General features: G+C 54.2%; 2 protein-coding genes across 2 annotated transcripts in view; one reads left to right on the top strand and one right to left on the bottom strand.

The window, feature by feature from the left end:
• Positions 1-5,207: 5,207 nt before the first annotated feature.
• Positions 5,208-18,521, bottom strand: LOC132249653 (zinc finger protein 135-like). The gene is made up of 2 exons (XM_059725286.1): positions 15,253-18,521; positions 5,208-14,704 (listed from the first exon to the last, which is right to left on the bottom strand). Exon 2 carries the CDS (start codon positions 8,819-8,821, stop codon positions 7,775-7,777), a length of 1,047 nt encoding a protein of 348 aa, XP_059581269.1. The 5' UTR covers positions 8,822-14,704; positions 15,253-18,521; the 3' UTR covers positions 5,208-7,774.
• The window catches only part of LOC132249655 (syncytin-2-like), a 21,926-nt gene continuing 13,655 nt past the window's right edge, over positions 18,110-26,380 (top strand). The window contains exon 1 of the mRNA XM_059725288.1: positions 18,110-18,170. The gene's annotated coding sequence lies outside the window, so the exon portion shown is untranslated. The remainder of the gene's footprint in view (positions 18,171-26,380) is intronic.

Raw genomic sequence — 26,380 nt, 5'->3', positions numbered from 1 at the left:
CAGAGGAGCGCATGCACACACACATGCATGTATGCATGCAGACATGCACGCATGCACACACAGCATACATGCACACGCAGGCAGGCACATGCAGACATGCACACACACACAGACTCATGCACACAGGCACATGCATGTATGAATGCACGCAGACATGCACACACAAATGCACATGCATGCACACGCACACACATCAACACACATGCACATATGCACAGACATGCACGCACATGCACGCAGACACACGCGCATGCATGCACGCACAGACACATGTACACTGACATGCACATACAGAATGGAGAGACGCACACCCTCGTGCCCGCGTGCGGGAATATGCATGCACACACGCGCACACACGCAGGCCGGGGTCCTTGTCCGGCGCGGGCGGCCCCCGCCACCCCCCGGGGTAGCCTGGGCAGCGCGGCCGGCGGAGGCCCGGAGCCCCCGGGGTGCCGGGAAGAGCCCGGCAGGTCGCGGGCGGCGCAGGGCCGGGGGCGGCGGGGCGGCTGCGGCCGGGCTCCCCCTCTGCTCCGGCCGCCTCCTGCCCGGCCCCGGCCCCGGCGCTGCCCCGCTCCGAGCCCCGCAGCCGGCGGGCAGCAGAGGGGAGGGAGCCCGGCCCCGCGGGGGGAGCGCACGGGCCGGGCCGGGCCGGGCCAAGCGGGGCTGCGACCGCCGCCTCCCGCAGTGCCCGGCCCGGCCCGGCCCGGCCCTGCCGGCTGCAAACGCCCCGGTCCGCCTGTCCCGCGGCTCCAGGACGTGGGGACAGACAGGCACGGACCCCGTGTTGTTATATTGGAGTAGACATAGGTGCCTCTGTATACAAGGTACCGAGATCTGTATCTATATCTCTCCCCCTCCACCCATGTCCCATCCGGGTCCCAGTCCGAGTGCCCCCGGGCCGGGCCGGGCAGGACGAGGTGGGCGCGGGCAGGCGGCCGTGGCGGAGCTGCGCTGCCCGCACCAGGCAGGTCCCCGCGTGTCCTGCGCATCCCCGGGGCTGGGCCGGGGCAGTGCGGGCAGCACCTCTGGTCCCGCTGCACCCTCGGGCTGTGGCATCCCACCCACACGTGCTTGGCTTCCCCGCTGGTCTGGTGCGTTCAGGGCTTTGCTTCTCTTTCTACCTCCTGTTTTACTGTGTTGGTGTCAACTGAAATAGCAGGTCAGGTCCTGCCCGTGGGCACGATCCGTTCTGCCCCGCGGGAGATTTTGGTGGCGGGTGGGGAGGGGGCGCGGGGCAGGAGCACCTCTGGTTTAAATCTCAGGGCGTTTGGGGGGGGTTGGGGAGCTGCTGGGAGGAGCAGGACTGACTAGTGCCACTGAGATGAGTTTCCCCTGGTGTGACAGAGCTGGGAGATGGAGGCAGGGATGGAGACGGAGCGTCCTGTGCTCTGGGGGCTCCTCCAGCCCCTCCTCAGCCACATGAAGGTAAGAGACTGTGGGGGGTCAGGTGCTAAGGCCCCTTCTTGTAGGCCTGCCTGCCTGGACTTTACAGCCACCACACGATCGCACCATAAAATCCAGCTGCACTGCAGAGTCGTTGCATCCAGTGCCCCTGGGCTGGGCTGGAGAGCAGGTCCCTGCCTGCTTTCCTAGATGTGCATCGGAGGAACGACGCCTGTAATTCGCCCTTATTCACTGTTCATCTGACATCTCATAGTTCCTGAGTTGTTTGCAGGACAGCACCTCCTTTTTCCTCAGCCCCTTTCCATGCATGTCCAAATGTCCCTGCCCTTCTCTTCCTCAAGTGGATTTTTCTAAACCCGGGGTTTTCTCCCCCGCCTACTTCTGGACACTGAAGCCTGTCAGGTTCCTCCCAGAATAAATGTGTCGAGATAGATGGAGTCAAGGAGACCTGCAAGCGTGTACGGGGAGCCTGGGGGTGGGCTGCGAGGATGCGTGCCATTCATGTGCCAGGCTGACGGGTGCAGGTAAAGACTCTGGATCTGCAGATAAAACGTGGATCAGTTTTGTAGGATGAACCTGCGCTGTACTCCGGTTTGTCCTTTGTGGATAGGTTAGGCTGATGTAAATGGCAATCGCCTCTTCCTGGATCGATACTGAAATGCAGAGTGTCCCTCCAGATCCTTTTTGTGAGAGATCCTTCAGCTGAGGAGTTGCTCGGTTTATCCCTGGCAGCCAAGTGTTTCTCTTTTCTTTTCTTTTCCCAAGATGGGAGGTGTTTGCATGCCTGGCTTGGTAAAACTCAACCAGAAGCTGTGCAGGATTTGAGCAGTGATGACTTGAAACCACAGCGAGCAGCGTGAGAACAGTGTACCGCGGCACTCACTGCAGAGGCCTGCGCTGCTCCCCTTAGTCAGGGCAAGCCTCCGTTCACCAAAGAGGTTTCCTGACGGGAGGGATTCAGTAGCCGAGACTTGCTGAGGACATGGCCAGATAATGAGGGACCCTCATCTAAATACACCCAGTAGCGAAGGGTGTAGGCTACACCACTAATAAATCACTGTTACATACCCCTCTCTAGGCATCAACTACAGAAATGATCCCTGAAAGTACCTACTCATAACCATTGTCACCACGTACTCAATGTATGTTTAATTGGTGCGGGCTCTTTTCCATCCCGCAGAAGGGCTAAGAAATGATGGTTCAAGTGCAACTGGTTTTATGAACCAAGGGATTTACTGGTGCAGGTGGGTGTGTACTGGTCTGGGTGGGAGCCTGGTGTTAGTGATTGGCAGTGGATTTAGGGGAATGCTTTTTATTAGGGCAGCACTGAAAGATATTTTTGGGCTGAAACCAAAGACTGATTATTGAGCTGCCAAAGCGGGTCATAGAGATCTGATTGCTGCTCTGCAGCCCGGCAGCTTGGACAGCAGCGTCTGGCTGGTAGGTGTGGGGGGAAGGAGTGTGGGGGAGCAGATCGAGGGAGGGAGTCAGTAGGGCAGGGGCAGGGTTAGCTGGCCTAATAAAAAATATCACATTGACCCATAGAGCCTTGTCTGCCCACGTCTTTAGACCAACACAGATAGCAGATTCAGGCTGACCTGGACAGGTTGGATCAATGGGCAGAGAGAAATAGGATGCAATTTAATAAAGATAAATTTAAGGTACTCCACCTGGGAAGCAGGAACCCCCAGCACACCTATAGGTTGGGGAGTATCCTTCTCAGCAGCTCGGAGGCAGAGAGGGATCTTGGAGTCATAATTGACTCCAAGATGAACATGAGCCGGCAGTGTAACGAGGCCATCAACAAGGCCAATCTCACCTTGTCGTGCATTAGCAGGTGCATAATTAATAGATCAGAGGAGGTGATGCTCCCCGTCTATGCAGCACTGGTCAGGCCACAGTTGGAGCACTGTGTCCAGTTTTGGGCGCCGCACTTCAGGAGGGACGCAGGGAATCTGGAGAGTGTCCAGAGGATGGCCACTCGCCTATACAACCTATACCCCTCAATGCCTACCGCCCAGTCGTGTGTAGAATCCCACCATGTCTCGGTTAGTCCGACTAGGTCGTACTGGGTGCTAGCAAGCAAGAGTGCGAGCTCCTCCTGCTTGTTCCCCATACTCCTGGCATTTGTATAAAGACATTTTAATCCCCCAAAGGGGGCTCTTGGTGTCCCTGTGCCTTGATGGCATATATTCCCTTTATTACTTACCTGGTGTGGTCTGGTGCCTTGTTTATGGCTTACCAACCCCTTAATACTTACCTGGTGTGATCTGGCATCTTGTTTGTCATTTACCAGCCCTGGGCTCTCTTTGACTACTGGTTGCCCAACCCCCATCGAGCCTAGTTTAAAGCTCTTGGGAGGAGATCAGCCAAGCTGCGGGCCAACAGATACTTACCTCTGGGGGAGAGATGAAGATCATCATCTCCCAGGAAGCCTCCTCCCTGCAAGTGCTGGTCATGGCTGTAGAATCCGAAGCTCTCCTGAAGACACCGACTCTGGAGCCGCCGGTTAACTTCTTTGATGCAGGCACCCTGGCGTCTCCAGCTGCTGCCGACCGGAAAGATGGAAGAAAATACAACCTGTGCTCCAGTCTTCTTGAGGCTGTCTCCCAGTTCATGGAAGTCCTTCATGATGCAGTCAGGGCTGGTCCTAGCCGCATCGTTGGTTCCCACTTATCCCAGATCACCTGTTCCCTCTTATCTGGGGTGACCTGTTTCTGCGCCTGGGCCACCCGTCAAAGTTCCTCCAAGCTGGGGTTTGAACTCCTGCCCAGCTAGGCAATCAGCAGGGAGTTCAAGTGCTTCCCTAAGGGGTGACCCTTCCTTCACTGGGATGTTCTCTAATTCCTCCCTGAGAGCCTCGGCTTCCTCTGCCACTGACTGACTGGGCTCCTCCCTGGGGCTGTCACTTAGCTTGACCCCAGGGTCATTGGTTCCCTCAGCAGCCAGCTGGTTGCTGCAGTCGGGGGGTCTCTTCCTTATCCCCCTCTTGCCTCCACAGCCAACTGGGTTACTTGGCTCTGGGCGGTTTCCCTACCTCCCCTCCTCACCTTCTTGCTCTGCCAGCGAGTCACTACATCAATGCGGATGGGATCTAGGAAGTTTCCCCACGCTGCTCGCTTACGCTCCAGCTCTGTAATATCCCTCCCCACCAGCATGGGGGCAGGAGCATTTTCCATTGCTTCTATCTCCACTTCCAGTCCCTCCACCAGATGGGGAGACGTGCTACCTGTACTTTGGATGGCATGGCATTAAAAAAAACAGTTAAAATAAAACAAAATCAAAATGTGGCACGTTTTCTTTCCTAGGTGGAACAGTATGAGAGTTCATGCTGTTTGGGGGTGTGGGAGGGGATGCACGTGGCTAGGCATGGGGATCCCTGCCAACCATGGGTTGCCTAGAGATCCCGTGGCGATGAGAGTTGGGAGTGCCAGGTGGGGCTGGGGGGATGCAAGGTGCAGGGCGCCTGTATGGGCAGGTGGGGGGAAGCTGTGCGGTGCAGGCATAGGGCAAGGCACGTGGTGGGATGGAGGGGGGCTGCACGGTCTGAGGATGCAGTAGGGGTGTGAGGAGTAACTGGGGCTTGAGCTGGGGCAACAGCTGCAGGCATGGGTGGGCGTAGAGCATGCCTGGAGGATCCCTTGTAGCGGGCAGACGGTGCTTGCCCTCACTGGCTTAGGCATTACTGGTTTGACAGTGCCTCTGCTGGCTCTAATCGAATACCAAAAACATCAGCTCTTCACTGAAACATTGTGTGTTGGAATCTTTGGTTTTAAAACAAAAACCCGTTTGTTTTAGTTGTTTGTTTTTTTAATTTGAAACCATTTTTACTACCAGGAGTTTTCCCTTTTCACATTTCAATCAGAAGATATTTAGAAGAAAATCACAAACATAAAAGGCATTTGCAAAATTCTGCATGCTGCATACGGGTCATCGGCATTTCCTGCCCATAAGCAAGCTGAAGTCTCTGGCAGGGCGGCTCAATGGTAGCACACCCTCAGCTGTTCCTTCCCTAAGGAGTCTTGTCCCCTGAGCTCCAGGACTGAGACATGCTGGGATTCCCCTCTGAGCACAGACACATTTGAGCTTGTGACTGAGACTGCAGCGAACTGCCCACAACTAGACCCTGCTCACACTGGCCAAGGCAGGAGCAAGGAAGCCCATAAAGACTATTTCCCAGAGGACCGGGGTGGGGGGCGGAGGGGGGTGTCATGAAGGACACTGGGAGGGAGAGCACAGAGCAAAAAGCAGAAGGGACGTACCTCCAAGAAGAGCCAAGTCCCATCCATGAAGTGAAGGAGGGGAGGGCTTCTCCTAGCCACTGCACCGCTCCTGATGCCCACAAGCCTCCCTGACCCCAGCAGCCCCCAGCACCACCTGTCTCTCTCCATCCAGGGGAGCTGGCCAGAGACAGAAAGGCCCCAGCCCCCGGGCCCCAAACAGTGATGCCAGAGCCACCGGTGATGGCAACATATGGGGCATTCACTTCCCCATGGGCAGTGGCAGCAACACCAGGCCCTTGAGCAGCCTCCCCCTGCCCTGTTCCAGCCCCTCTGGCAAAGGCTTTGCTCCCCACAGCTGCCTCTGCTCATGGCCAGGGCCCGCTCAGATGTCTCATGTCCTGCTCCTGGCCCAGGGGAACAGTCCTGCAGCTGCCTCTGGTGCAAAGGCTGTGCTTTGTGGGCTGCTGTCTCTGATCCTGCCCCACCAGCACCCAGTAACACAGCAAGGCAAGCTGTAACCTGGCACCTTTATTGATGGGGAGCAGAGGATGGGGGCAGAACGAAGAAGTCAGAGTACACTTTGAGTAAACACCAGCTACTTGAGATGTACGAAGCAGGTATAGGGTCTCTTTTAAGACGCAACTGGCCTAGACGTAACTCCTAACTGCTGGCTAGTTTCCAGGTTTTTATAGAAATTCACCAGGCAGCAGCCTGGGACACTCGCTTGTAGCTTTCAAAATGCCTGGGGAAGGAAGCAAGGGCTGTCTCCTCCCCCTAGGAATTTTATCTGGCCGGGCCACCTGCTTCACCAGCCTGAACCAAGAAGAAATCTGGGAGAGACAGGGGTCACCTGGGATAACTCAAGTGAGGGGCAGAGAGGGAAGGGATTTCTTCACGGCACCTCTCAGTGGGAGACCTGCAGGATGCATGTTCAGAGGCGTCAGGGTGCAGCCCCCATACCTCTGTCTCAACATGCTCCCCTTGTTTCTACACGCTGGAACAGCTCAGGGGTCCCACTGAAGGGGAAGGTCTCCCTCCCTGCACTCCTCCCTCCTAGGGGATGCAGTGGTCTGGCTGGACTCCCCCTGCCTGGGACCAGTATCCTGGGGGGTTGCAAGGGTCCCTCAGGCAGCTCCACAGCAGTACATGTTCCCAGGACCTTCATTGAGCCAAACGGCTAGAGCACGAGCAGGAAGGCCTTAGTATTTCCTATGGGAGAATACAGTATGCTGCATTTCACCCACAGAACATCTTCATACTTTCCTCACCCTTCCACAGGAGAGGCAGGACCTGCCACCGGCTGCATCTCCTTCACCCCTGGTACTTTACTGCCTCCTGCCCAGTGGTCCCTCCAGAAGGGCAGGGACCTTGCTGCACAGCAGGACAGGGGAGTGAGGCCTCAAATCAGAACAATTCCTGTTCCTGAGGGTTGGAACAAGCTCCAATGGTCTGGAAAGAGAAGGGCCATGAAGTCACAGAGACATCTGCCCTGGAAAGTGTTGTGGGCCCTTGTCTGTTCCCATTGCATAGCTCAGGAAAGGACAGAGACCAACCACAGGGGTGCCATGTTCGGTTCTGGTGCTGGAGTAGCAGTGAATGCATTAGAGAGAGTAACATGAGGGGAAGGGAGCAGCAGGCACCCAGTGGTGCACAGCTCTGGAGAGGCTGAAAAGCAACACAAGCCATAAAGGCTCAGGGGGTGGTAGTAGCAGCTACTTGCAGACCCCACTGGGCATGGGGAGGCCTGGGAGAGGGGTGATGTTGCGGTGAGGAAAGGTGAGGTCAGGGTGCAGGGCAGAGAATACTTCCCAGCCACAAATGTCCTCCTTCCTGCTATTCAAGAGCCTCACACCAGAACATCAGGAGGGGAGAGAAAGCTGGCAGGCAGCAAAGGACAGTCCCTGGGAGTCATTTGAAGCCAGTTGTCTTGGGGAGGACACCCTATCATGTAGTCACTTCTTCCCCAGGGAGCGCTCACTGGTTTTAGAGATTGCTGGGAAATGCACAGGCTCCAAGGGTGCTGCAAAAAATCATCTCCTCCTTATCTCCTCCCCCCAACACCTGGGCTGGCCTTGCCTGAGGTGTTCCTCATAATCCCTCCCCACAATCAAACCTTGGGGGGCTGGGCCTCTGGCTTCTATTGTGCCCTACAATGGATAAAGCCTGGAGGAACTCTTTCTGCAGTCTACCAACATGAAGATGCTTGACAAAATGCAGCCACTGGTGGGTGCTGAGCAGGAAGACAGCACCAAGCCCTTCCTGCACTGCTGGCAGAATAAGGGATGCTTCTGGGTGTGGATGCACTGATGCTGGGACAGGTTGCTGCAACAGGTGAAGCTCCTTCCACGCTCAGAACAATGATGTGGCTTCTCCCCTGTGCGGATGCGCTGGTGCTGGGCCAGGTTGCAGGACCAGATGAAGCTCTTCCCACACACAGAGCACCCACGTGGCTTCTCCCCTGCATGGATGCACCGGTGCTGCAAGAGGTGGGAGGGGGAGGTGAAGCTCTTCCCACACACAGAGCACCCATGTGGCTTCTCCCATATGGACAAACTGGTGTTCGGCCAGGCTGGAAGAGTGGAGGTAGTTCTTCTCACACACAGAGCACTGATGTAGCTTCTCCCCTCTGTGGATAAGCTGGTGCCGGGCCAGGCTGGAAAATTGTCTGAAGCTCTTACGACACTCCAAGCACTGATTTGGCTTTTCCCCGTGTGAATGAGCTGACCTTTGGCCACAGTGGAAGAGTGGGTGAAGTTCTTGCCAAAGTCAGAGCATTTATGGGACTTCTCCCTTGTGTGCATGCACCTGTGCCTGGCCAGGTTGGCAGACTGCCTGAAGCTCTTTTCACACTTTGTGCAGGAGTGTAACTGCTGCCTGCTTTGCACACACTGGTGCTGGGACAGGCCTTCCCTGTTGATGAAGTTCTTCCTGAACTTGGTGCAGTGGTGTGTCTTCCTCCCCAAGTGTGCGTGCTGATGCTGAACCAGCAAGAAGAAACATGTGAAGGTCTTACAACAAGTGACACAGCAGTAATGATTCTGCTCCTTGTGCACATCTTGGTTCTTCATGAGCTCTGAGCTGCAGACCACAATCTTTCCCCTTTTGGTGAAGCAATGGGGAGCTGTCCAGAATGGATCTGGCAGTGAGCAGCCAGGGTCGGGAGGCAGGTGAAGCTCTTCCCACACATAGTGCATACGTGGGGCTTCTCTCCAGGGTGCCTTATCTTGTGCAGAGCCAGGAGTGAGAGCCAGCTAAAGCTTTTCCTGCGCTGAGGGCAGGGGTGGGTTCTCCCCCTGGGCTTGGTAGTGAGCTCCGGTTTCCCTCCAAGGCCACCCCACTGCCTTGCTTTACATGCAGGCTCTCTCTTTGGTGGACCTTTTCTTTACGCCTCTTCAGGTCTCTCAGCACCAGAAAATCTTCCCTGAACCCAGATCCTTTTCTGGCTTCTTTCCCTTCTTAATTCTCACAAGCAACTGGAGATGGGACCTGATTCATTGCTACATTCTCCTTTCACTTTGGGGGTCTCTCCTGGCTCTCGTGCCGTTGGTCCTTCACAGGGCTCAGGGAGTCCATCTCACCCAAACACCCTTGGGAAGCCCACGGTGGCTCCAGATTTGCAGGCCCTTCCTTAGGAGGCATCTCCTCAGCTCTGCTCAGCAGCCAGCTACCTCCTACATGGGGAAGAGAAAATCCAGATTAGTCCCCACCCTGCTGCCAAGGGACACATACAGCTATTCCTTCTGCTGGGATGGGCCTATGGGGAGGACTGGACTTGGCACTTGTCTATCCTCAACTCAACAAGTTCTTCCTACCATGACCCCAAGTGCTGGGGATGTGGCAGTGCCAGGTCCCTGTGGCAGCCTAACCTTTCCTACTCACTGCAGTTCTGAGCCAGACTCTCAAGGTTTCTGGCCCAGCTCTCAGTCCCAGCACCTAATGCCCTGCAGGGAGAAACATGTGGGCCATGTATGCTTGGACAGTATCTGGATGGCTTCATGTTGTAATAAGCTGAAGTTGAGACCAGAATGATCTGCTAAAAGGAAAAATGAAGCTCTTGAATGGCTTCTCTTTCCCACCACACTAGTGAGTCCAGGGGGAGATTATGCTGGGTAGGGTTGTACTGCTAAAGATTTTTTGGGCCAATTCTGATGGCCTGTTATTAATGAGCCATATAGGCCGAGACTGACCTAATTGCCAACATGCAAGCCTGGTGTCTCTAGTGGGTTATAGAATAGGAAAGATCCCACACAACTTACTGATTTGTTTGATGCGCCTGGATGGGGGAGTTTTTCGCTACTTGCACGATTTCACAATGATTGCACACTTAATTCATACACCACAATTTTATTTTAAAATTCTTTGCTACGCATATAACACTACTTAGCTTTAAGAAATACCACAAACATTAAGAACACAATAACTACATATATCAGAAACAATGCTTCAAATGGACTTCTTTAAAACAATTACAATTACAACTAACTATATAATTTTAACTAGAAAAGTTATTACTATATTATACTTACAGTCCTAGAATTCCAAGAAGCCAAACACCTAAATATAGTTTCATTCCTCAGTAGTACAACTTAATGGGTTGGCCTCAGTAGTACGGTTCAATGGGCTAGCCTCAGTAGTACAGTTCAATGGGCTGGCCTCAGCAGTGATAGGAACAAGTCCCCTTCCTTCAGTCCCACTCGGGCGCTCTGCGGCTTCAGCGTGAACTAAGAGATTTGTGTTCACGGAGAGGGTGGTTCTGGTGATCAGTCTGATCTGGCCTACACTTGCGATTCTTCCTTCGTTGTTCTGCAAGTGAGGTCACCTCCAAATTGGGACAGTAGGTTACAGTTTGTATCGAGTGAGTTGCCGTCTTGGGCCACTCCTACCCAAACCTGTCACTACTCCCAAATTTGGGCTCAGATCTTTCTTAACAGATTCTTTTGCTTGGTAATTAGTTTCTTTTGTTGACCATTTTAATTACTTTGAGGAATTTCCTTTCTTTCCAATTTTTAAAAGGCTCCTAGGGTTTGATCTCTCGGAATGTGGGATGTTTGCTTAAGGGTCATTTTTATGTTCACTTTGTTAAAGGCCTCTAAAGATAAAATTCAAGAGTTAAGACTTTGAGCAAAGCTAGGACCTTCCACACATAGGCCAAAACAATGGCCTAGATCAGAAGATGAATCTTGTCTTTTTCCTAAACTGGCTAGTGGGAAACTATTACAGGTATTCAGACTATTACATTCAATATGACACCTGGAAGCTTGGAGAGCAACGTCTAGCTGGTAAGTGTCTGGGGGGAATGGGGTGGGAGGGGCATATTGAGGTCCCTGTGTTGAGGGAGGGAGTGGGGCTGGGGCAGATGTTGCCCAGATGGGGCCAGAGCCCCAAGCAGCTGGTTCAGGAGTCATGGGATGGCTGTCTCCTGCCACAGTGCACAACCCCGGGAAAGGCATGGGGGGCACATGCCACCTGGATCTGTGCGCAGGGCAAGGGTGGACTGCTGCTGCAGGCTGGGGCCAGAGCTGTGCTCTTGCTGGTGGGTGTTTTGGCCAAGGCTGCAATCAGGGCAGGCAGCAGAAGTGTTGGGAGGGGGGTTACGACAAATTTTGGGGTGGCTGCAGCCCCTTCTTTAGCTCCACCACCTGCACCAAGTGCAGCCCCTGCCCAGCCGCACTGCAGCTCTGCACCAAACACCCACCGGGAACAGCCCAGCCCAGCCCAACCCAGGGTTGTCAGCCGTCAGGAGTGTGCAGGGAGCACTGCCTTACACTGCACCAGCTACTTCTGTTGTACAGAAAATACTACTTCTGCTTGATAAGAAAAGCCCAGGTTTCATTCCTCATCCCTCCAAGAAATGTTCTGGAAGCGGAGGATTCAGAGCTGTGGTCTCCCTTCTGGAAGGAGCAGCAGGGTGCTTCCTACCTGTTTTGTAACAGCCAGAACCAGAGGGATTATTAAGCAATACTATGTGCTTCTTGGAGGCATTTGGTATTTTGCTTAAACAGGTAATATTAGTTAATATAAGCTTTTAAGTTTGTAAACTGCAAATGTAACTTGTCTGTCATAAGTTTAATCAAAATGATAAATTCACTGTTCATGGGACTGACTGGTCCCCAGAGGCAAAGCTGTAGCTGGGAGATTAGCTGGCCTAACGGTTTTTTGCTCAGGGTTCAGCCTTAGCGATAAAAACTAGATCTAACTGCTTGGCACACCCAACATATTCTAGGAAAGCATATCCCAAAAAAGCATATTCAAATGAAGCCTAAAAGGGGTTGGGATTTAGGCAGAGCGATGACAATTTCAAACCTTAAGGTGCTGCATCATAATTTGCTTATTGGATAAACCTGAGTCTGAGTAGTCACCTTTTATGATAGTTTCATCACCTTTCAATCCCATAGGGTAACAGCTATAGGGCAACATTATGAGTGGTCCTGAGGCCAACAGATTAACATAAGACTAGGTATAAAAAGCACGTGCATCAGGTAACCAGCAGGAAGGAGGGAATAGAATGGTTGTTTCTGGCCCACGCCCGGACCCCAGACTCCCAGTGTGAGTGAGGATCGGGTCCCTGTTCCTGATCAAGGGATCTTCCCCGGTAATCCCTCTGACAGCGTCGATCATCAGGGACGCCTGACTTCACTGGAATCACTTGGCGCACACCTGGCATCGAGGAACTATCGATAAGTTGCCAACCCATGTCTGTCTATTTGTTGTTTTGAACAGCCCAGTGTGGCTAATACCCTCGCAGTGCCCAGTTGGCCTACGACAGATTGAAAGATTCCTATGACCATACATCCACTCCCTGCATGACAAGGACCATCATCTCCTGAAGGCTTCTCCCTGCTTTGCCTTCTCTTTCATCCTTCAGTCCCCACCCTTCACTGGCCATCAAGTCCTGAGTAGAAACCTTGAATTCATTGGATCCCTTCCCCAAATCCCAGTTGGTTATTCTGCGTCCAGTACCCAGTCAGAAACACGCTTTAACTACGGCCCCAAACAGGATATTGAGGTCCCACACCTGACTTAATCAGTGAGGACAGGTGCATCTCTGGGTCTCTGATGATGAGGACCAAGGGGAAACCTCGAGGTCAGAGGACCAGCTGCCAGGTGATTTGTGGCTGTCCCATCCACCTGACTCCCCTCTCACAAATGCTCCATGCCCAGGGTGAAAGGGGGCCTGAAAACTGCAGACCTGCCCCGTGCTGCCATCCCTGAGTGCTAACCTCAAATAGCTTATGCTGTCATGTGTCCAGGCAGGTGTTTCACTCTTTGAAATTCAGAGCTGTGGAGACAAGCACCTGTCCCGTTGTTCTCCCCCTGACTACAGCTGTTAGGGGACAATAGAGCTTGCTGTCTTCCTTTTTAGGCTCAGATCTGGTTTCCTTGGGACACCATGATTTTAAATTTCTCTCTTTACTCCCCATTGTAGGAGTTGATTCCCCAGCCCAAGTAGCCATACCTCTCTAACACCCTCTCTCAGGGCAAGATGGGATTTGTAGTCCCCCATGGAAATCCACATGGTGTGCAGAAGAAGCTCTTTGTAGCCATGGCTCTTGGCTGAGAGAGGCTGGGGTTGTCCCTGACATCTCCTGGTTGGGTCGACCTGGAGCACAGGACATGTCTAATCCTGGTCTTAGGCTGCATGAAGTGGCTCCATGGAGTTAGTTGGATTCAGAAGTTTTCTGTTGTGATGGGAAGGGAATACCCCATCGTTTGCAGCAGAATTTCCCCAAATCTGTTCCCACTCTTAGGCCCAGAGTGTCACAAAGCCTGAGACTCAGCCCAAAGTCCATGTGAAGGTTCATACCAAGGCCTTTGTCCCGGTGCAGATTCCTGTGATGTGGAGGCTCCCTGGGACTCATCAGCAGAGGAAATCCCCATGGGCTCATTCCCTGTACCAGACTTTGCCCTAAAAACAGTGTCACAGGCCTGCTAGGCACTGTGAGTGTATCAATTTTTTCACAGGCCAACTGGGCTGTTTGATTCAGTTTTGGATAGCGGAGGTAAAGTTGGGAGTGAAATAAAGGCAAATATATTATAGTTTACACACACAAAACAGTTAACAGAAAGTTATCTTTCTTTGGGGAGCTGACCTATACCCAGTAGCCAACAGTTATAAGAGGGGGTTGGGGGTTACTGATGCTCTTTGGGTGTCGAGCCCTTGTTAACCATATATATCGAAAAGGCTGGTAAGGACCTGACTCTTGGTGTGTTGGCAGCTCATCATGGAGGACATGAGGCAGTTTGTCCTCGGGCCCTGGGGTTTCCTGCTCTCCTGCCTCCACCAGAGGCCTGTCCCCACAATGGACCTTTGGGTGCTGCATGCACTGTGACCTAGGGACAAGACAAATGTGTCACTGGGGAGCCTTGATCCTGGAGGGAACATCCCCCAGACACGTGGAGGTGCAGATGGCAGCAAACAAACACTCTCACCTGGAGCTTCTCATCTTCTGCCTGCCCCAGCTGAAACCCCTTGGCCAGGTTAACAGCCTTGGCAGAGGCCTCCACTTGGCACCCGCACCCCCAGCTCTGCATGTCTTGGGGCAGGATGGCCAGGACTTGCTCCAGCACCACCAGCTCCAGGATCTGCTCCTTGCTGCAGTGCTGGGGCTCCAGCCAGCGCTGGCAGAGCTCCCACAGGCGGCGACAAATCTTCCTTGGGCCCTCGGCTTCCCGGTAGCGGAGGCCACGGAAGAGCTGGTGCCAGGCCTCTGGGGTGGGGAGCTCATCCCACAGTGCCAGCTGTGGGGTCGCAGAGGGCAGCTCGGTCTCACAAGGGGGCTCCATGGCCTGCATTGTGTCCTGCCCCCAAAGCTCCTGGTGCTGGACTGGCTCCGTCTGCAGCTGCTGTTTTACTGGCTGTGATGCCGACCGCTGTAGGGACTCCTGCCCCCCATCCCGCTCTGCACGACACGAGGGACTTCTGCACCCTCAGCTCCTCCCTGCAGATCTACTGCCACGGGCTCCAGCGCAGCAGCCACGTCTCCCCAGGAGAGATCTCAGCTAGATGGCGGCCCGGGCTCTTGCTGTCCCTGCACTCACGCACAGCGCCTGTTGGCAGCGTCCGGTGTGTGGGGCACCTGCAGGAAAGGCCACAGCACAAATCAGACAATGGATCGGAGACCTGGGATTGGGACTCTGCCCCAGCCTGAGGTCTGCCCGGCCCTGACACCCCCAACTGCCCCCACTCCCAGCAGTGTCGGAGCCGTCCTCCCTTCCCTGCAGCCCTAGCACTGGCTCCCAGGACTGGACTAGCTGCACAAAGGGTGCAAGCCCAGCTCCCTGCCACAACCCTGCAGGGCGGGTGACCACCTGTCCCTAACCAGGCGGGACAGTCGTTGTGTGCGGACCTCAAGCCCCATCCCAGGACACACAAGCCCGGGGCAGCATGTCCCCCAGGAGGGGTTGGGGACCTGGGGGGGCAGCGGCCAGGCTGGTGAGGGGGTGCTGTAGGCAGGATGCCTGGATTTTGTCTGCCAAAGTCTTGATGGTCCCATGCCCTCCTAGGAATCCCAGGTACTTTGATTCCCGTCTTCCTACTACACCTTTTTTTGGATTGGCCGCCATCCCAAGCTCCCTCAGTTGGTGCATATGACAATATCGTTTATGTATGCCAACATGTACCTACCATGTAAGGCCAAAGCTCGGTTCATCAGTCTTTGGAAGGGGGCTGCCGCCCCGTGCAGGCTGAAGGGCATTCTACAAAATTCATATAGGCCCCATGGGGTCCCAAAAGCAGCTTTGGCATCGTCTTTTGTGGCCATGGGTATTTGCCAGTACTCTTGAGACAGGTCAAGCATCGTTATGTAGCAGGCCTGTCCTATTCTTTCTAAAAGCTGGGGCATGGGGAAGGCATCGAAAGCTGCTCCAGCATTTGAAATCTACACTGAGACGTAAGGTCCCATCAGGCTTTGCCACAGACCCCGTGAGGGGACTGTTACCCCTCGTCCAAGCATCTTTCAGAGCTCCTGCTTCATGGGGCCATATAAACGGTCGGGGTCAGGGCGCCATCACTCTCACACCACTCTTCTAGGCAGGGTGTGCGACCCACCCACGTTCCTCTCGAAAGACATCGCGGAAGGCGCAAATAACCCGAACCAAGTCTCCTCCCTGACTAGCTGCCAGGCGCTCTTCAATTTGTACTCTTTCCTCCCCGGGTGTCTTCCTAACGTCCCCACTTATTGCAGGGCCAAGTTCTGCACTTTCTAGTTCAGCCTCAGCCAACCACCGCTCGGCCTTCTTCCAGCTTTTAACAAGTTTACATGGAAAATCTGTTGCTCCCATTGATGCCCGTTCGGAATAGCTCGTCATCCACCAGCCCGGCGTGCCTTCTTATTTCCAAGGGCCTTGCCACTTTGTCAGCAGGTTACCGGCCATGGTGGGTAATAGGACTGACACCCTGTTGTTGACTGGCAGCTCTCTCCTCAGCCGTTCTGTCATGATGCCTCTTTGGTTTCTGTTGGATCTCCCTCAAATTTTCCAGGGCCACCTGCCTCGTGGGCAGCAAACAGGCCCTCAGAGCTTCACAATGAGCCTCAGCTCCTGTTGGGCTCAATGTGGGTTCCTTAAGAACTGCTAATAGCCCCCTGCGCCTGCGTCCATAAACCAGATCCAAGGGAGACTACTTCGTGGATGCCCGTGGGGTGGCCCTCAGGACAAACAATAACTGGGTGATCAACAAGTCCCACTTTCATGAGTCCTTCTGAGTGCACTTATTGAGCATCCCTTTTAGTGTCCCATTTAACCTCTCTACCAGACCATTTGTCCAGGGGTGGTAGCCTCATGTTGGCAACCATCGGATCCCTAGGACCCAACAGGCGTTCTGTGATACCTTAGCCATGAAGTTAGTGCCCTGATTGGTTACAACATCCCTTGGAAGTCCTACCCTCGATATCCACTTCAGTAACTCCTCCGTAACATGTGTCCCCGTCGCTGCCCACAAAGGGATTGCCTCAGGGTACCAGGTGGCTTAATCGATTATGACTAAGATGCAGGCAAAGTGCCTGTCAGGAATGATGGGGCCGGGCAGGTGGGGATGGAGCCCTGTGTCTGGCCACGCGCCCCTGCAACCCCACCACTCTGGGTCCAGCCCTGCTCTGCTCCCCGCAGAGGCAAATTAATGTGTACTGGGGCGCTGGGCAAACACCAAATTGAAGGCCCCCTCCTCAACGGGACCTGGGCTACAGGGGGTGGGGGAAGGGGCTCTTCCCATCCCGGTGCTGGTGGGGGAGGCTGGAGGGACCCTGCCGGGCTGGGGGTGCAGAGGCACATGGCCCCCTCTTCTCCCTGCTACCTATCCTCCTCCCCCACTATGGCCAATCACACACACAGGCGTACGCACAGATGGGTGCACACTCTACTCTCACTCACTCTCTGCACCTAGACACACAGAGACAAACATACTGTCCCTGGCATGAACACAGACACATGCACGCACAGATGCACACATGCACAGCCACGCACAGACAGACATGCACACATGCAGACACGCACGCACAGACACATGCACACAGACATGCACAAACTCTCTCCCTCCCATGAACAGACACATGCATGCACACAGACACATGCGCACACACACACACGCACAGATGCATACACAGACACACACACAGACACGTGCATATGCACACACACACACGCACACATGCAGACGGGCGTACACTCTGCTCACTCACTCTCTGCACATGGACACACGGAGACAAACGCACTCTCCCTCCTGCCATGAACACAGACACATGTACGCAGAAACACACATGCATGTACACACAGACACATGCATGCACGCAGATGGGCATGAGCTCTACTCACTCTGCACATGGACACACAGGCAAACACACTCTCCCTCCTGCCACGAACAGACACATACACACACACACGCACGCAGACACATGCACACACAGACACTCACTCTCTGCACATGGACACACAAACACACTTTCCCTGCCACGAACCAGGGTCAACGTGTAGGGGGTTCACATGGGTGCATGTGCACCCCCTAAGTATGGTGGTGCACCCCCTACAAAAAGGCACTGCCGACACCGCCAGTAGCAGCTGTGCTTGGTTGCCAATGCTTGGTTGGCGCTTGCCACCACTCCACCCCCTCCCACCACTGACAGCCACTGCACTCCTGCCTCTCCTGCTACTGCTGTGCCCCCCAGCCATGGCACGAGTCGTTCATGCCATGAACACAGATGCATGCACGCACACACACAGGCTTGCAGCCATTATGGGTCGCGCCCAAGCCACAGGCTTTTCACTTCCCCCATAACTATTGTCCATGGCCTCCACCGCTTCAGGTTCCTTGGGCCTTTCCCTGGAGGCTTGGGGGGAGCTATTCTCTTTCCACCTTCATTACGAGTAAGCCCGCAGTCTCGGGCACCGCGTCCCCCTCGCTCACATCTGTAACAGGTGATTTCTTTAGGGCACCACCTAACGGGGTCTCATCTTCTCTCCCCGCCTTCGTCCTGGGACCCAGGGGGTCCCAGCGAGCCGCTCTCTGGGACAATGACTTCGGCCCGTTTCGAGCTTCTTCGTAGCTCTGTGGTAAGAGTCTTCTCGCCCGCTTCTGGGTGTGCGCCTCCAAATCGCTAGGGAATAGCTCTCAGAGAATCTCATCTGTGCGTCCTTCCTGACCACGCACCGGTGCTTTAAGCCTGAGCACCCTTTTCCCCGGCACCCCTCCCCTTGGCCTCTGCAAAGCGCCCACAGTCGCTGCAGGGCCCCTGGGGGCCGGTCCTGGCTGTGGGAAGGGCACGTTTCCCAGTGAGACCACGCCCCAAGACCCAGGTGCAGGGGGACCCCAAAATCCCTCCACGCCTGGTGCCATCAGGGATGCCTGGGGCCCCCCAAAGCTGCCCACATCTGCCAGCATTGGGGACCCTGACACCTCCCCAGTCCCAGGGGGACCCCAAGACCCCCCCCCAGCTGGCAGCACCGAGCCCCCCGAGCTGCGTGCTGGGGACCCCGAGACCCCCCAGGACCGGCAGTATTAGGGACCCCGAGACCCCCACGGTGCCGTGTGCAGGGGGGCCGATACCGCCCAGAGCTGGCAGCACCGGGGACCCCAGTACACCGCCAGAGCTGGGGTGGGGGGACCCCGAAACCCTCCCCGGAGCCCGGCGCTGCGGGACACTGAGCCCCCGAGAGCCGGCAGCACCGGGGCCCCCTCGCCCCGACCCCGGCGCGTCCCCCAGCCCCGGGCGGCACGGCCCTCCGCACCGGGGCGCGGGCAGGCGCCCGGGGCGTCTCCAGGCACAAGGGAAACTGCGGCCGGGCTGGAGGCTGGCGGGGGAAACTGAGGCAGCGCCGGGGCGGGGCGGGGCTGGCGGGAGCGCGCGGGGAAACTGAGGCAGGGGCCGGAAGGGCCCCCCCACCCCAGTCTTGCCAGAGGCTGCTGCCACCAAGGGGTTAACGCGGGGGCGGGGCGGCAGCAGCGGCGCCAACCGGTGACGTCATGCGTGTGACGTCGATGGGAGGGGGCGGGGCAGGGAGCAGAGAGCAGGTCCGTGCGGGGCGGGGCGGGGCTGCGGGCTGGGAGTGAGGGGCGCTGCCCGGCTGGGCGGGGGCGGGGGCTGCGGGGTGGGTTGGGGAAACTGGCTGGAGCCGGGGCACAAGCGCTGGTGGGGGCACAGGGGGCTCTTGCTTCCACCCCAGGTGAGGTACAGCTGAAGGGACTGGTGGTTTGGGCAGAGGTGTCCCGTGCTGCTGAAGTCAGTGGTGACTGTCACTAATGAAGACTTTCCTGCTGTCCTGGCGCTGGCAGTGGCCAGGTGATGTAAAATGGAAGGGACTGGTAGTTTAGACAGAGATGTCCTGTGCTGCCAAAGTCAATGCTGACTGGCATTCATGAAGAGTTTCTTGCCATCCTGGCTTTGTCTCATAGACAGTGCTCTCTAGCCATCACGTTGTGGGTGCAGGCAGATGTCGCATTTGAAGCATTTCCCCGTACACGTGTACACTGAAGGCCTTCAAAACCAGGGTGTTTCTGATGTGAAGAGAGGTATGACCCTTGTTGTGCCTCCCAGCTGGAGAGTTTAAAGTCACTCGGTCTCCCTGCAGTGACTTGCTCTCTGGACCAGGATGCAATTGTGGGATGCAGTGACCTCCAGCTCTGCGCGATGCAGGGAGTGGAGGGAGAGGCAGAGCGGACTCTCAGTGTGGCTCTGCCACCCCGGTCTTCTGGGGGCTGTGGCTCCACGCAACCTCCTCCGTAGCTGAGGGAGAGATCAGAGTTGGTGTCTGTGAGAAGTCTCCTCTCCGCTTTGCCTCCATTCTCTTGGAAAACCCCCATTGCCAGATCCAGGATACCCTGGAACCAGGGGAGAAGAGGTATTGCTATATGTGCCTGCAAGTGATGTGATAACTAGATGTACCTGCTGTATGTACATCCTATATATACATGCAAATGTGACAGCTCCCCTTCACACACAGCATAGGCCTGAGTCCCCAACATTGGGAATGTACAGCTGAAAAGCAGGCACACAAAAGCAGAGGCAACAGTGCAGGCAGATGTGAGACATCCATTTATGGAAGGAAGTCGGCCGTGTGCGATTGGAGCCCCCACGTGCCAGAAGTGGAACAAGAACAGCTGAGACTTCCTGGGATGAACCGGCTTGTTCATCCTAGTGAGAGGCAGGCTGAGAAGGGAGCTGACTGCCCTCTGGAAATACTGCTGAGAGGGAGAAGAGCCACACAAGAGAAAAGACAAATGCCTGCCCCAGGAGAAGTGGGGAAATAGGGGTCACACATACATATAGGCTGAAGCTCAGAAGAAGGATTGTAACCATCAGAACAGGAGGCTCTGGAGCAGGTTCCCCGTGGGAGGGAACAACTAGTTTTAAAATACTGATTGTCGAATTTCAGCATGGGATCATACAGTGGGATTGCCTGCACTGGCAAGGATATAGCCATGAATAAAGAGGTCCCTTCCAGTCCCATGTTTCTTTGTCCTCTCCAGTCCATGGTCTGAGAGAGCCATGGGGTCAGCACACCATTTACACCCAACAGAGGCCCGTAGATATCTATCATTGGCATCATACAAATTTCTTCTCTGCCCAGAGTGCAGCTGCTGTCTGTTAAATAAAACCCCCCTGGGCATTGCTGTAGGCATGGGGGTGATGCGCTGCTCAGCTGGGTGGTCATCACGGGGGGAGAGCACAGAAAAGGGAGGATGCTATTCGGTCTATTTTGGGGGCATCTGTTCCAGGATTTTGGCTGAAGTCACTCGATCTGCCACAAGAAGATTTCTGGAGGCAGTAAAGTGACTCTTATGATGAGAAAGGGCCCTGCTGGCTGCTCCAGAGACAGCAACGGAGTTAAACATGCCCTTCCATGTGCCTTAAATGTGGAGCTCTTTCCAGGTGCCCTGAGGGAAAGGGGCTGGGGCTGGAAGTCCTCTATGTGCTGAGGACAGGGCAGCCATCAGGTTTGTTATAATAATTCTTGCTGCAGCCTTGGGGCCTGAAGTTCCCTCTGATTCCTGGACATCAAGTCATCTGGGACATGGATGGTACCTGGGATCCTGCCGGGACCATCCTCTCTTATGTGCAACATGATGAATGGCTGCTAAAAACCACCCCCAGACCCTTACTGAGGATTTTATTGCCAAGGGAAGACCTTTCAGGTACGGGCTGAGCCTGGAACACACTGGAGCAGATGAAATCATGTCACAGGAGCGGAGGGATTCCCAGGGCTTTGCCGAGGATTTCACTGCACGTATCCAGTCTGGTCCCGTCTCCTCTTGAAGACCCCCAGGGTAGAGGAGAGCATCACCTCCCTTGGGAGCCCTTTCCAGATTCTGGCAACCCTCACCATGAAGAAGCTCTTTCTAATGTCCAACCTAAATCTTCTCTCCATCGATTTGTGGCCATTGTTCCTAGCAACTCCAGGGGGTGCCCTAGTAAATAGAGCATCTCCTAGTCCCTGCTGTGCTTCCCTGATGAAATTCAGGCAGCCACAAGATCACCTCTCAGCCTTCTCTGGTGACAGCTGAAGAGATTCTGGTCTCTCCGTCTCTCCTCATAGGGCCTTGCCTCCAAGTGGGACACTTGCTTTACAGGTTGGCTTAGGGCTGTGCAAGGCTTCAGACCGTACTTCAGATCTGGAGAAGCTTTGGACACTTCGGCATCCGAAGCAGCATGTCTGGATCCAAGTGCTGGCTTCGTTAGGCTCTCCAAAGCGCTTCGGAAAAGCTTCAGAGATCTGGCCATAGGGTATCATGGGGAATCAATGAAATATCTATAATGCTGTTGTTTTTCATCTGATTTGGATGAAATATGCAGGGATGGTAGCCTCTTCTAGGAGCATGAAGCCTGCCACGTTTCAAGGAGGTCGGTGCAGGGGTTTGGGAGGAACTGCACCTCAAATTCTTGAAAGCAAACTCCTGTCATGTGTATGTGTTGCACCACAGGGGAGTGAAAAGTGCAGGGGTGGTGGCCCCTGGGGAGGCCACAAAGCCTGCCAAGTTTCAAGAAGATCAGTGCAGGGGTTTGGGGGAACTGCACCTCAAGCTGCAGACTAGCCAAACTCATGCCATGGGTGACACTGTGCGTGTGAAAGCGCAGCAGGGCGAAAGCTGCAGGCCTGCTAGCTCCTGCTGTGGCCACAAGGTCTGCCAGCTGTGGAGGAGGTAGGGGCAGGGGGCTTCTGGCTTCTGGGGCCCTGCACTCCTAGCTGCTGACATGCAAAACTCATGCCATGGGTGCTTGTGGGACTGACTGTCTCTGTCTTGGGGCAGTTGATTGTGTTGATTATTCCCTCTCCTGAATCTGTGGTTTTGTAGGTGTTAATGGTTGCTGATTGACTAATTACCTAGTAGCTACTAGTAGTTAGGTCCCCCTCAGTGAATCATGATTGATTGGGAACTGGTAAGGCAGTAGCTTAGCAGCCAGGACTGCAGTAGTCCCCCCCAGTCTGTGCCACAAGACAGACACGATTGCACAAGCACCCATGTCACGAGTTGTGCCTGAGACACGGGAGGACACTCTCTTATCAAGACTTGCTCTAAATAGTGGAACTGAACAGATCATATATTGATGTGTATTTATCTTATTAAAACAAGGCATGATCACACAAAATAAGGAGAACATCACAATCCTGAGAAAATGATCTTTATTTAATGAAACTAAAAGGCTCTGGGGACATCAGGCAGAAAGGACCAGGAGCTACTGGCAGGATCAGACAGGGAACACATTTGCAAGAAGGAGCTGATCTTCTCTTTGGAGGGCTAGGAGACTCTGAGTTTTCACCAAAGACCAGTTTGCCTTTGGAAATGCAGCTTGGGTGTGCTACCTTGGTCTTGAGCCATCCTCCTTCTGGCTGCTTGGTAGCAGGAAGAGGGTTTCTCTTAGATTTAGTGCCAGTGACTTTTCCAAGCTCTTGGGTCTGTTCCTGATTGCCCTGTCTCAGCAGGATGTCTTGCCGTTTGGCTCCCTGCCCTGAGAATGCAGAGGCTTCTTTCTTTCTAGAGTCTTCCTATTTTACACGGACCCTGAGTGTAAAGGCAATGTCTCCTCCTCTTCTCCTCCCTCAGTACACAAAATCCATCTGATAGACTCTTGTAGCTGCAGTATTCCTCCAGGTCATTATTCGGGGTTGTGCCTCGTTAGGATATTCATCTTCTGCCCAAGAAGAAGCTTCGTTGTCTCCACAGGCCCCCTCATCTATTTCCCAAACACGGTGGTCCAGCCTCTCTTCCACCACCTCCTCCTTTAGGAGTGCCAGCCTTGGCCTCTTCTCCAGTCGGGTCCTTCTTTGCCATTTCTTCTCTCTAGGCCTATGCTCTGCCCTCAGCAGCCTGCGGCGGCACCTCTCTGCACCGGTCCTTCTGCTTTGTTTCCCCTGAGCCATTTGCATGTGGTTTGTCTCATGGCAACACTACTGTCAAGGAGCTTCTCGCTTTGATGGGAAGTCCTTGGCTTCAGAGAGGAGCTCAGCCCTTGGGCCCTTTTATAAGGGAGCTGCTGGCCAGTCAGGTCCCATGTCATCACTCACCGAGGGCCAACCAGACTTGGCTTGTCCATATATGGCCATCAGATTGGTCCCCATCCCGTCCAAGTCTCCATATAGGGAAACACACAGCTATTATGACTGTGGGCATTGCCGTTACATGGGCACGGGACTTTTTGAGTAGCTTTTATGGCCATGTTTAGTCATGTATGTGTGTTTTCTTATATGGCCAAAGATGGACAAAAGCCGTGTGGATGCCTGGGACTAGGACATGAGAGCCAGTGGAGACAGTGGGTCTGGTGCTCTGGAGAAATGTCAGATCACCTCCTTTCACTGGAGGAGTACTGCATTCAGCCTCCTGATTTAGAGAAGGGAGGGGAGTCAGTGGATCCCCTGAGATGTCCTCTTCTGTTCAGTCATCACTCCTCTCCTTTCTGATTTCAGCAAATCCAGAAGCTTTCTGTGGCCACGTTCAGTGCTGACTTCTCACGTGCCACTTGAATGATCCACGTCAAAAAAGAACCGAAATGACGTTCCCTGTTGTCACCAAGTGTGGTTCACCTAAGCGCTCATCTCTTGTTTGCATCTAAGCTCTCCCTTTACTCCCATATCACACAGAGGTCTGTCCTTACCGGAAGCACAGAACGTCCCCCTCCCACAATGTGGCAGCAGCAGCCGACCCCACCTTAGCAAATCTACACTTTTGCCCTCCGCTTGTCCCTGTCTCCCTAGACATGCCATGTTGTGTTCTTCCCGGGGCTCAGCCTGATCCCCAAATCTGATCTGAGAATTTGGCCAAGTGTCTCTTGGAAGAACAAGTGCTAAAAGGGATTGTGAAGGAAAAGCCCTCGAGTGAGGTCACTGCAGAGGGCTGTGTGAGGTTGCTTTACTTAGCTGGGATGCTTTGTGATGTACATAAGCGAGCTCCTCTGTTTTACTCAGCTGGCCCGAAGACCCAAGTGTCTATGAAGTCACTGGTCCTGTGTCTTGACTTAGTGGTCTGATGTCAGAGCCTAGTATAGGCCTTTGTGAGGAAACTGCCAGGTTGATCTCATAACAGACGAACTTGTGAGGTGTTTTACTAAGGACTGCCAGATGGACTAATTTCCTGAGGACTCTTGTAACTAGATTCAAGCATAAGTCTCAGTAAAACAGCTCACGTACCACTGACTTATAGGGGCAGCAAGAGGAGGCAGTGACAGCTAAATGCCAGCTCTCCCCTTGACTTGAGATAGACCAAAGAGTTGGAGCTTTGTGCTCAGTCCGAAGTCCGTTTGTGCCCAGAGAGGCAGGTGGTTTAGCGAAAGAACAGTTCGTGGTCCCAGGCATGATCCAGGAAGGAAGGGATGTCCCCACAAGACGAGGGGGAGGATGAAACGAATAGGGCAAGTTGGATTTTAGTGCGACTCTCCTGGGAGTGAGTGTTTCCTTTCAAGCCCCAGCTCCTGGAGGCCTGTGATTGTGGCAGAACCTCGCTGCCAATGAGGAATGGGGGCTGTGCCCCACGTGTCTGGAGCAAAGCAGGAAACCCCAAAGAGGAGAAAACCAAAGACAAGGACATTTATGATTACAAGTGTTTGTTGCAGCCAGAGTCCTGATTTTGCCATGGTGAAAGAAAGGTGTGGGATGTACCCAGGCTTTTCCCATTTTCTCACCTGGATTAATTGGAGAGGAGTTCTCCATATATGAACAATCAATGGTCACCGTATCTGATGGCCATATATGGACATTTGGATGGCTATAGGACAATTTGATGGCCATATATGGACAGACCCTATGTGATTGGTCAGCTGCAGTCAGCCGCTCCTCTATAAATAGGGCCAGCTGAAGCTCTGGCTGGTGGCCAGAGTGGGAAGCTGCTCCCAGACATGGGGTGCTCCCACTGCTGGGGCTTGGTGGCCATAAGGAGGTTGTCCGCTCATGGCAAGAGGCTGTTCAAGGCAAAACAGAAGTGGAAGCTGTTGCAAATGGTGGCAGGCAGAATGCATCGTGGGAGGCCATCACTGGGGGCTGTCCCAGAAGGCTTCTTCCATCTTGACTCTGCAGCAACTGAACAGAGGTGTTGGCAGCATAGGGGAAGAGGACAACTCCGGGGATCCAGTGTCGTCTCGTCCTCTTCCTCCTCCAGGAGATCAGTGACTCCACAGCACCGCTGCTTGTCCTCAGAAACAGGGAGATCCAGTGTCTCCACAGTGCTGCTGCTCCGTCCCTGAAACAGGGAGATCTAGTGCGTCTCCAGCACTGCTGCTGCTTTATCTGAAAAGAGGCGATCCTGTATTCGTGGTGAGACACCAGGGCACTCGCTGTCTCTGCTGCATCTCTGAAATGAGGCAATCCAGTATTCCCACAGCGCTGCTGCTTGTGGCAAGAAACCAGGACATTCGCTGTCTCCTGCTCGTCCTCCAGGAATGGCTCATGTAGCCATTTTGCTGGCCAGTACATTGACTTCTCCTGCTGCTGCAGGTCTGCCCTCCGCCTCCATGCCCTGGGCCATCCTCCATAATTCTGTAGTTCTGTAATTAAGTTCTGTAATTTATTCTTTAAATAAATATTTAAGTGCATATCCAGATGTGTCTTTGACTCTTTGTGTTGGTCTCCACTTGGATTCAAGGGTGGTGCTAGGACATGCTGTGATTTCACGCTTCCCCATCACTTTGAGTTTGGACCTGATGGAGTACAGTATTCTCTGTGCATAAAAAGGAGTGAGGCACATCAGTCTGCTTTAGGAACCACATGCTGTGCCCTAGGCTCAGGCCCTGTTTCCCTAGAAGAACCCTAATTCTTTTATTCCAGGGCCAGAGCCTGAT

Source organism: Alligator mississippiensis, chromosome 1 (genome assembly GCF_030867095.1).
Source record: "Alligator mississippiensis isolate rAllMis1 chromosome 1, rAllMis1, whole genome shotgun sequence".
Taxonomy (NCBI): domain Eukaryota; kingdom Metazoa; phylum Chordata; order Crocodylia; family Alligatoridae; genus Alligator; species Alligator mississippiensis.
Note: the sequence above shows the minus strand (reverse complement) of the source record. Positions and strands in the feature narration are given on the sequence as shown.

Excerpts from the sequence above, each read along its gene's own strand:
- LOC132249653 (XM_059725286.1), bottom strand. The coding sequence starts at position 8,821 with ATGCACTATGTGTGGGAAGAGCTTCACCTGCCTCCCGACCCTGGCTGC.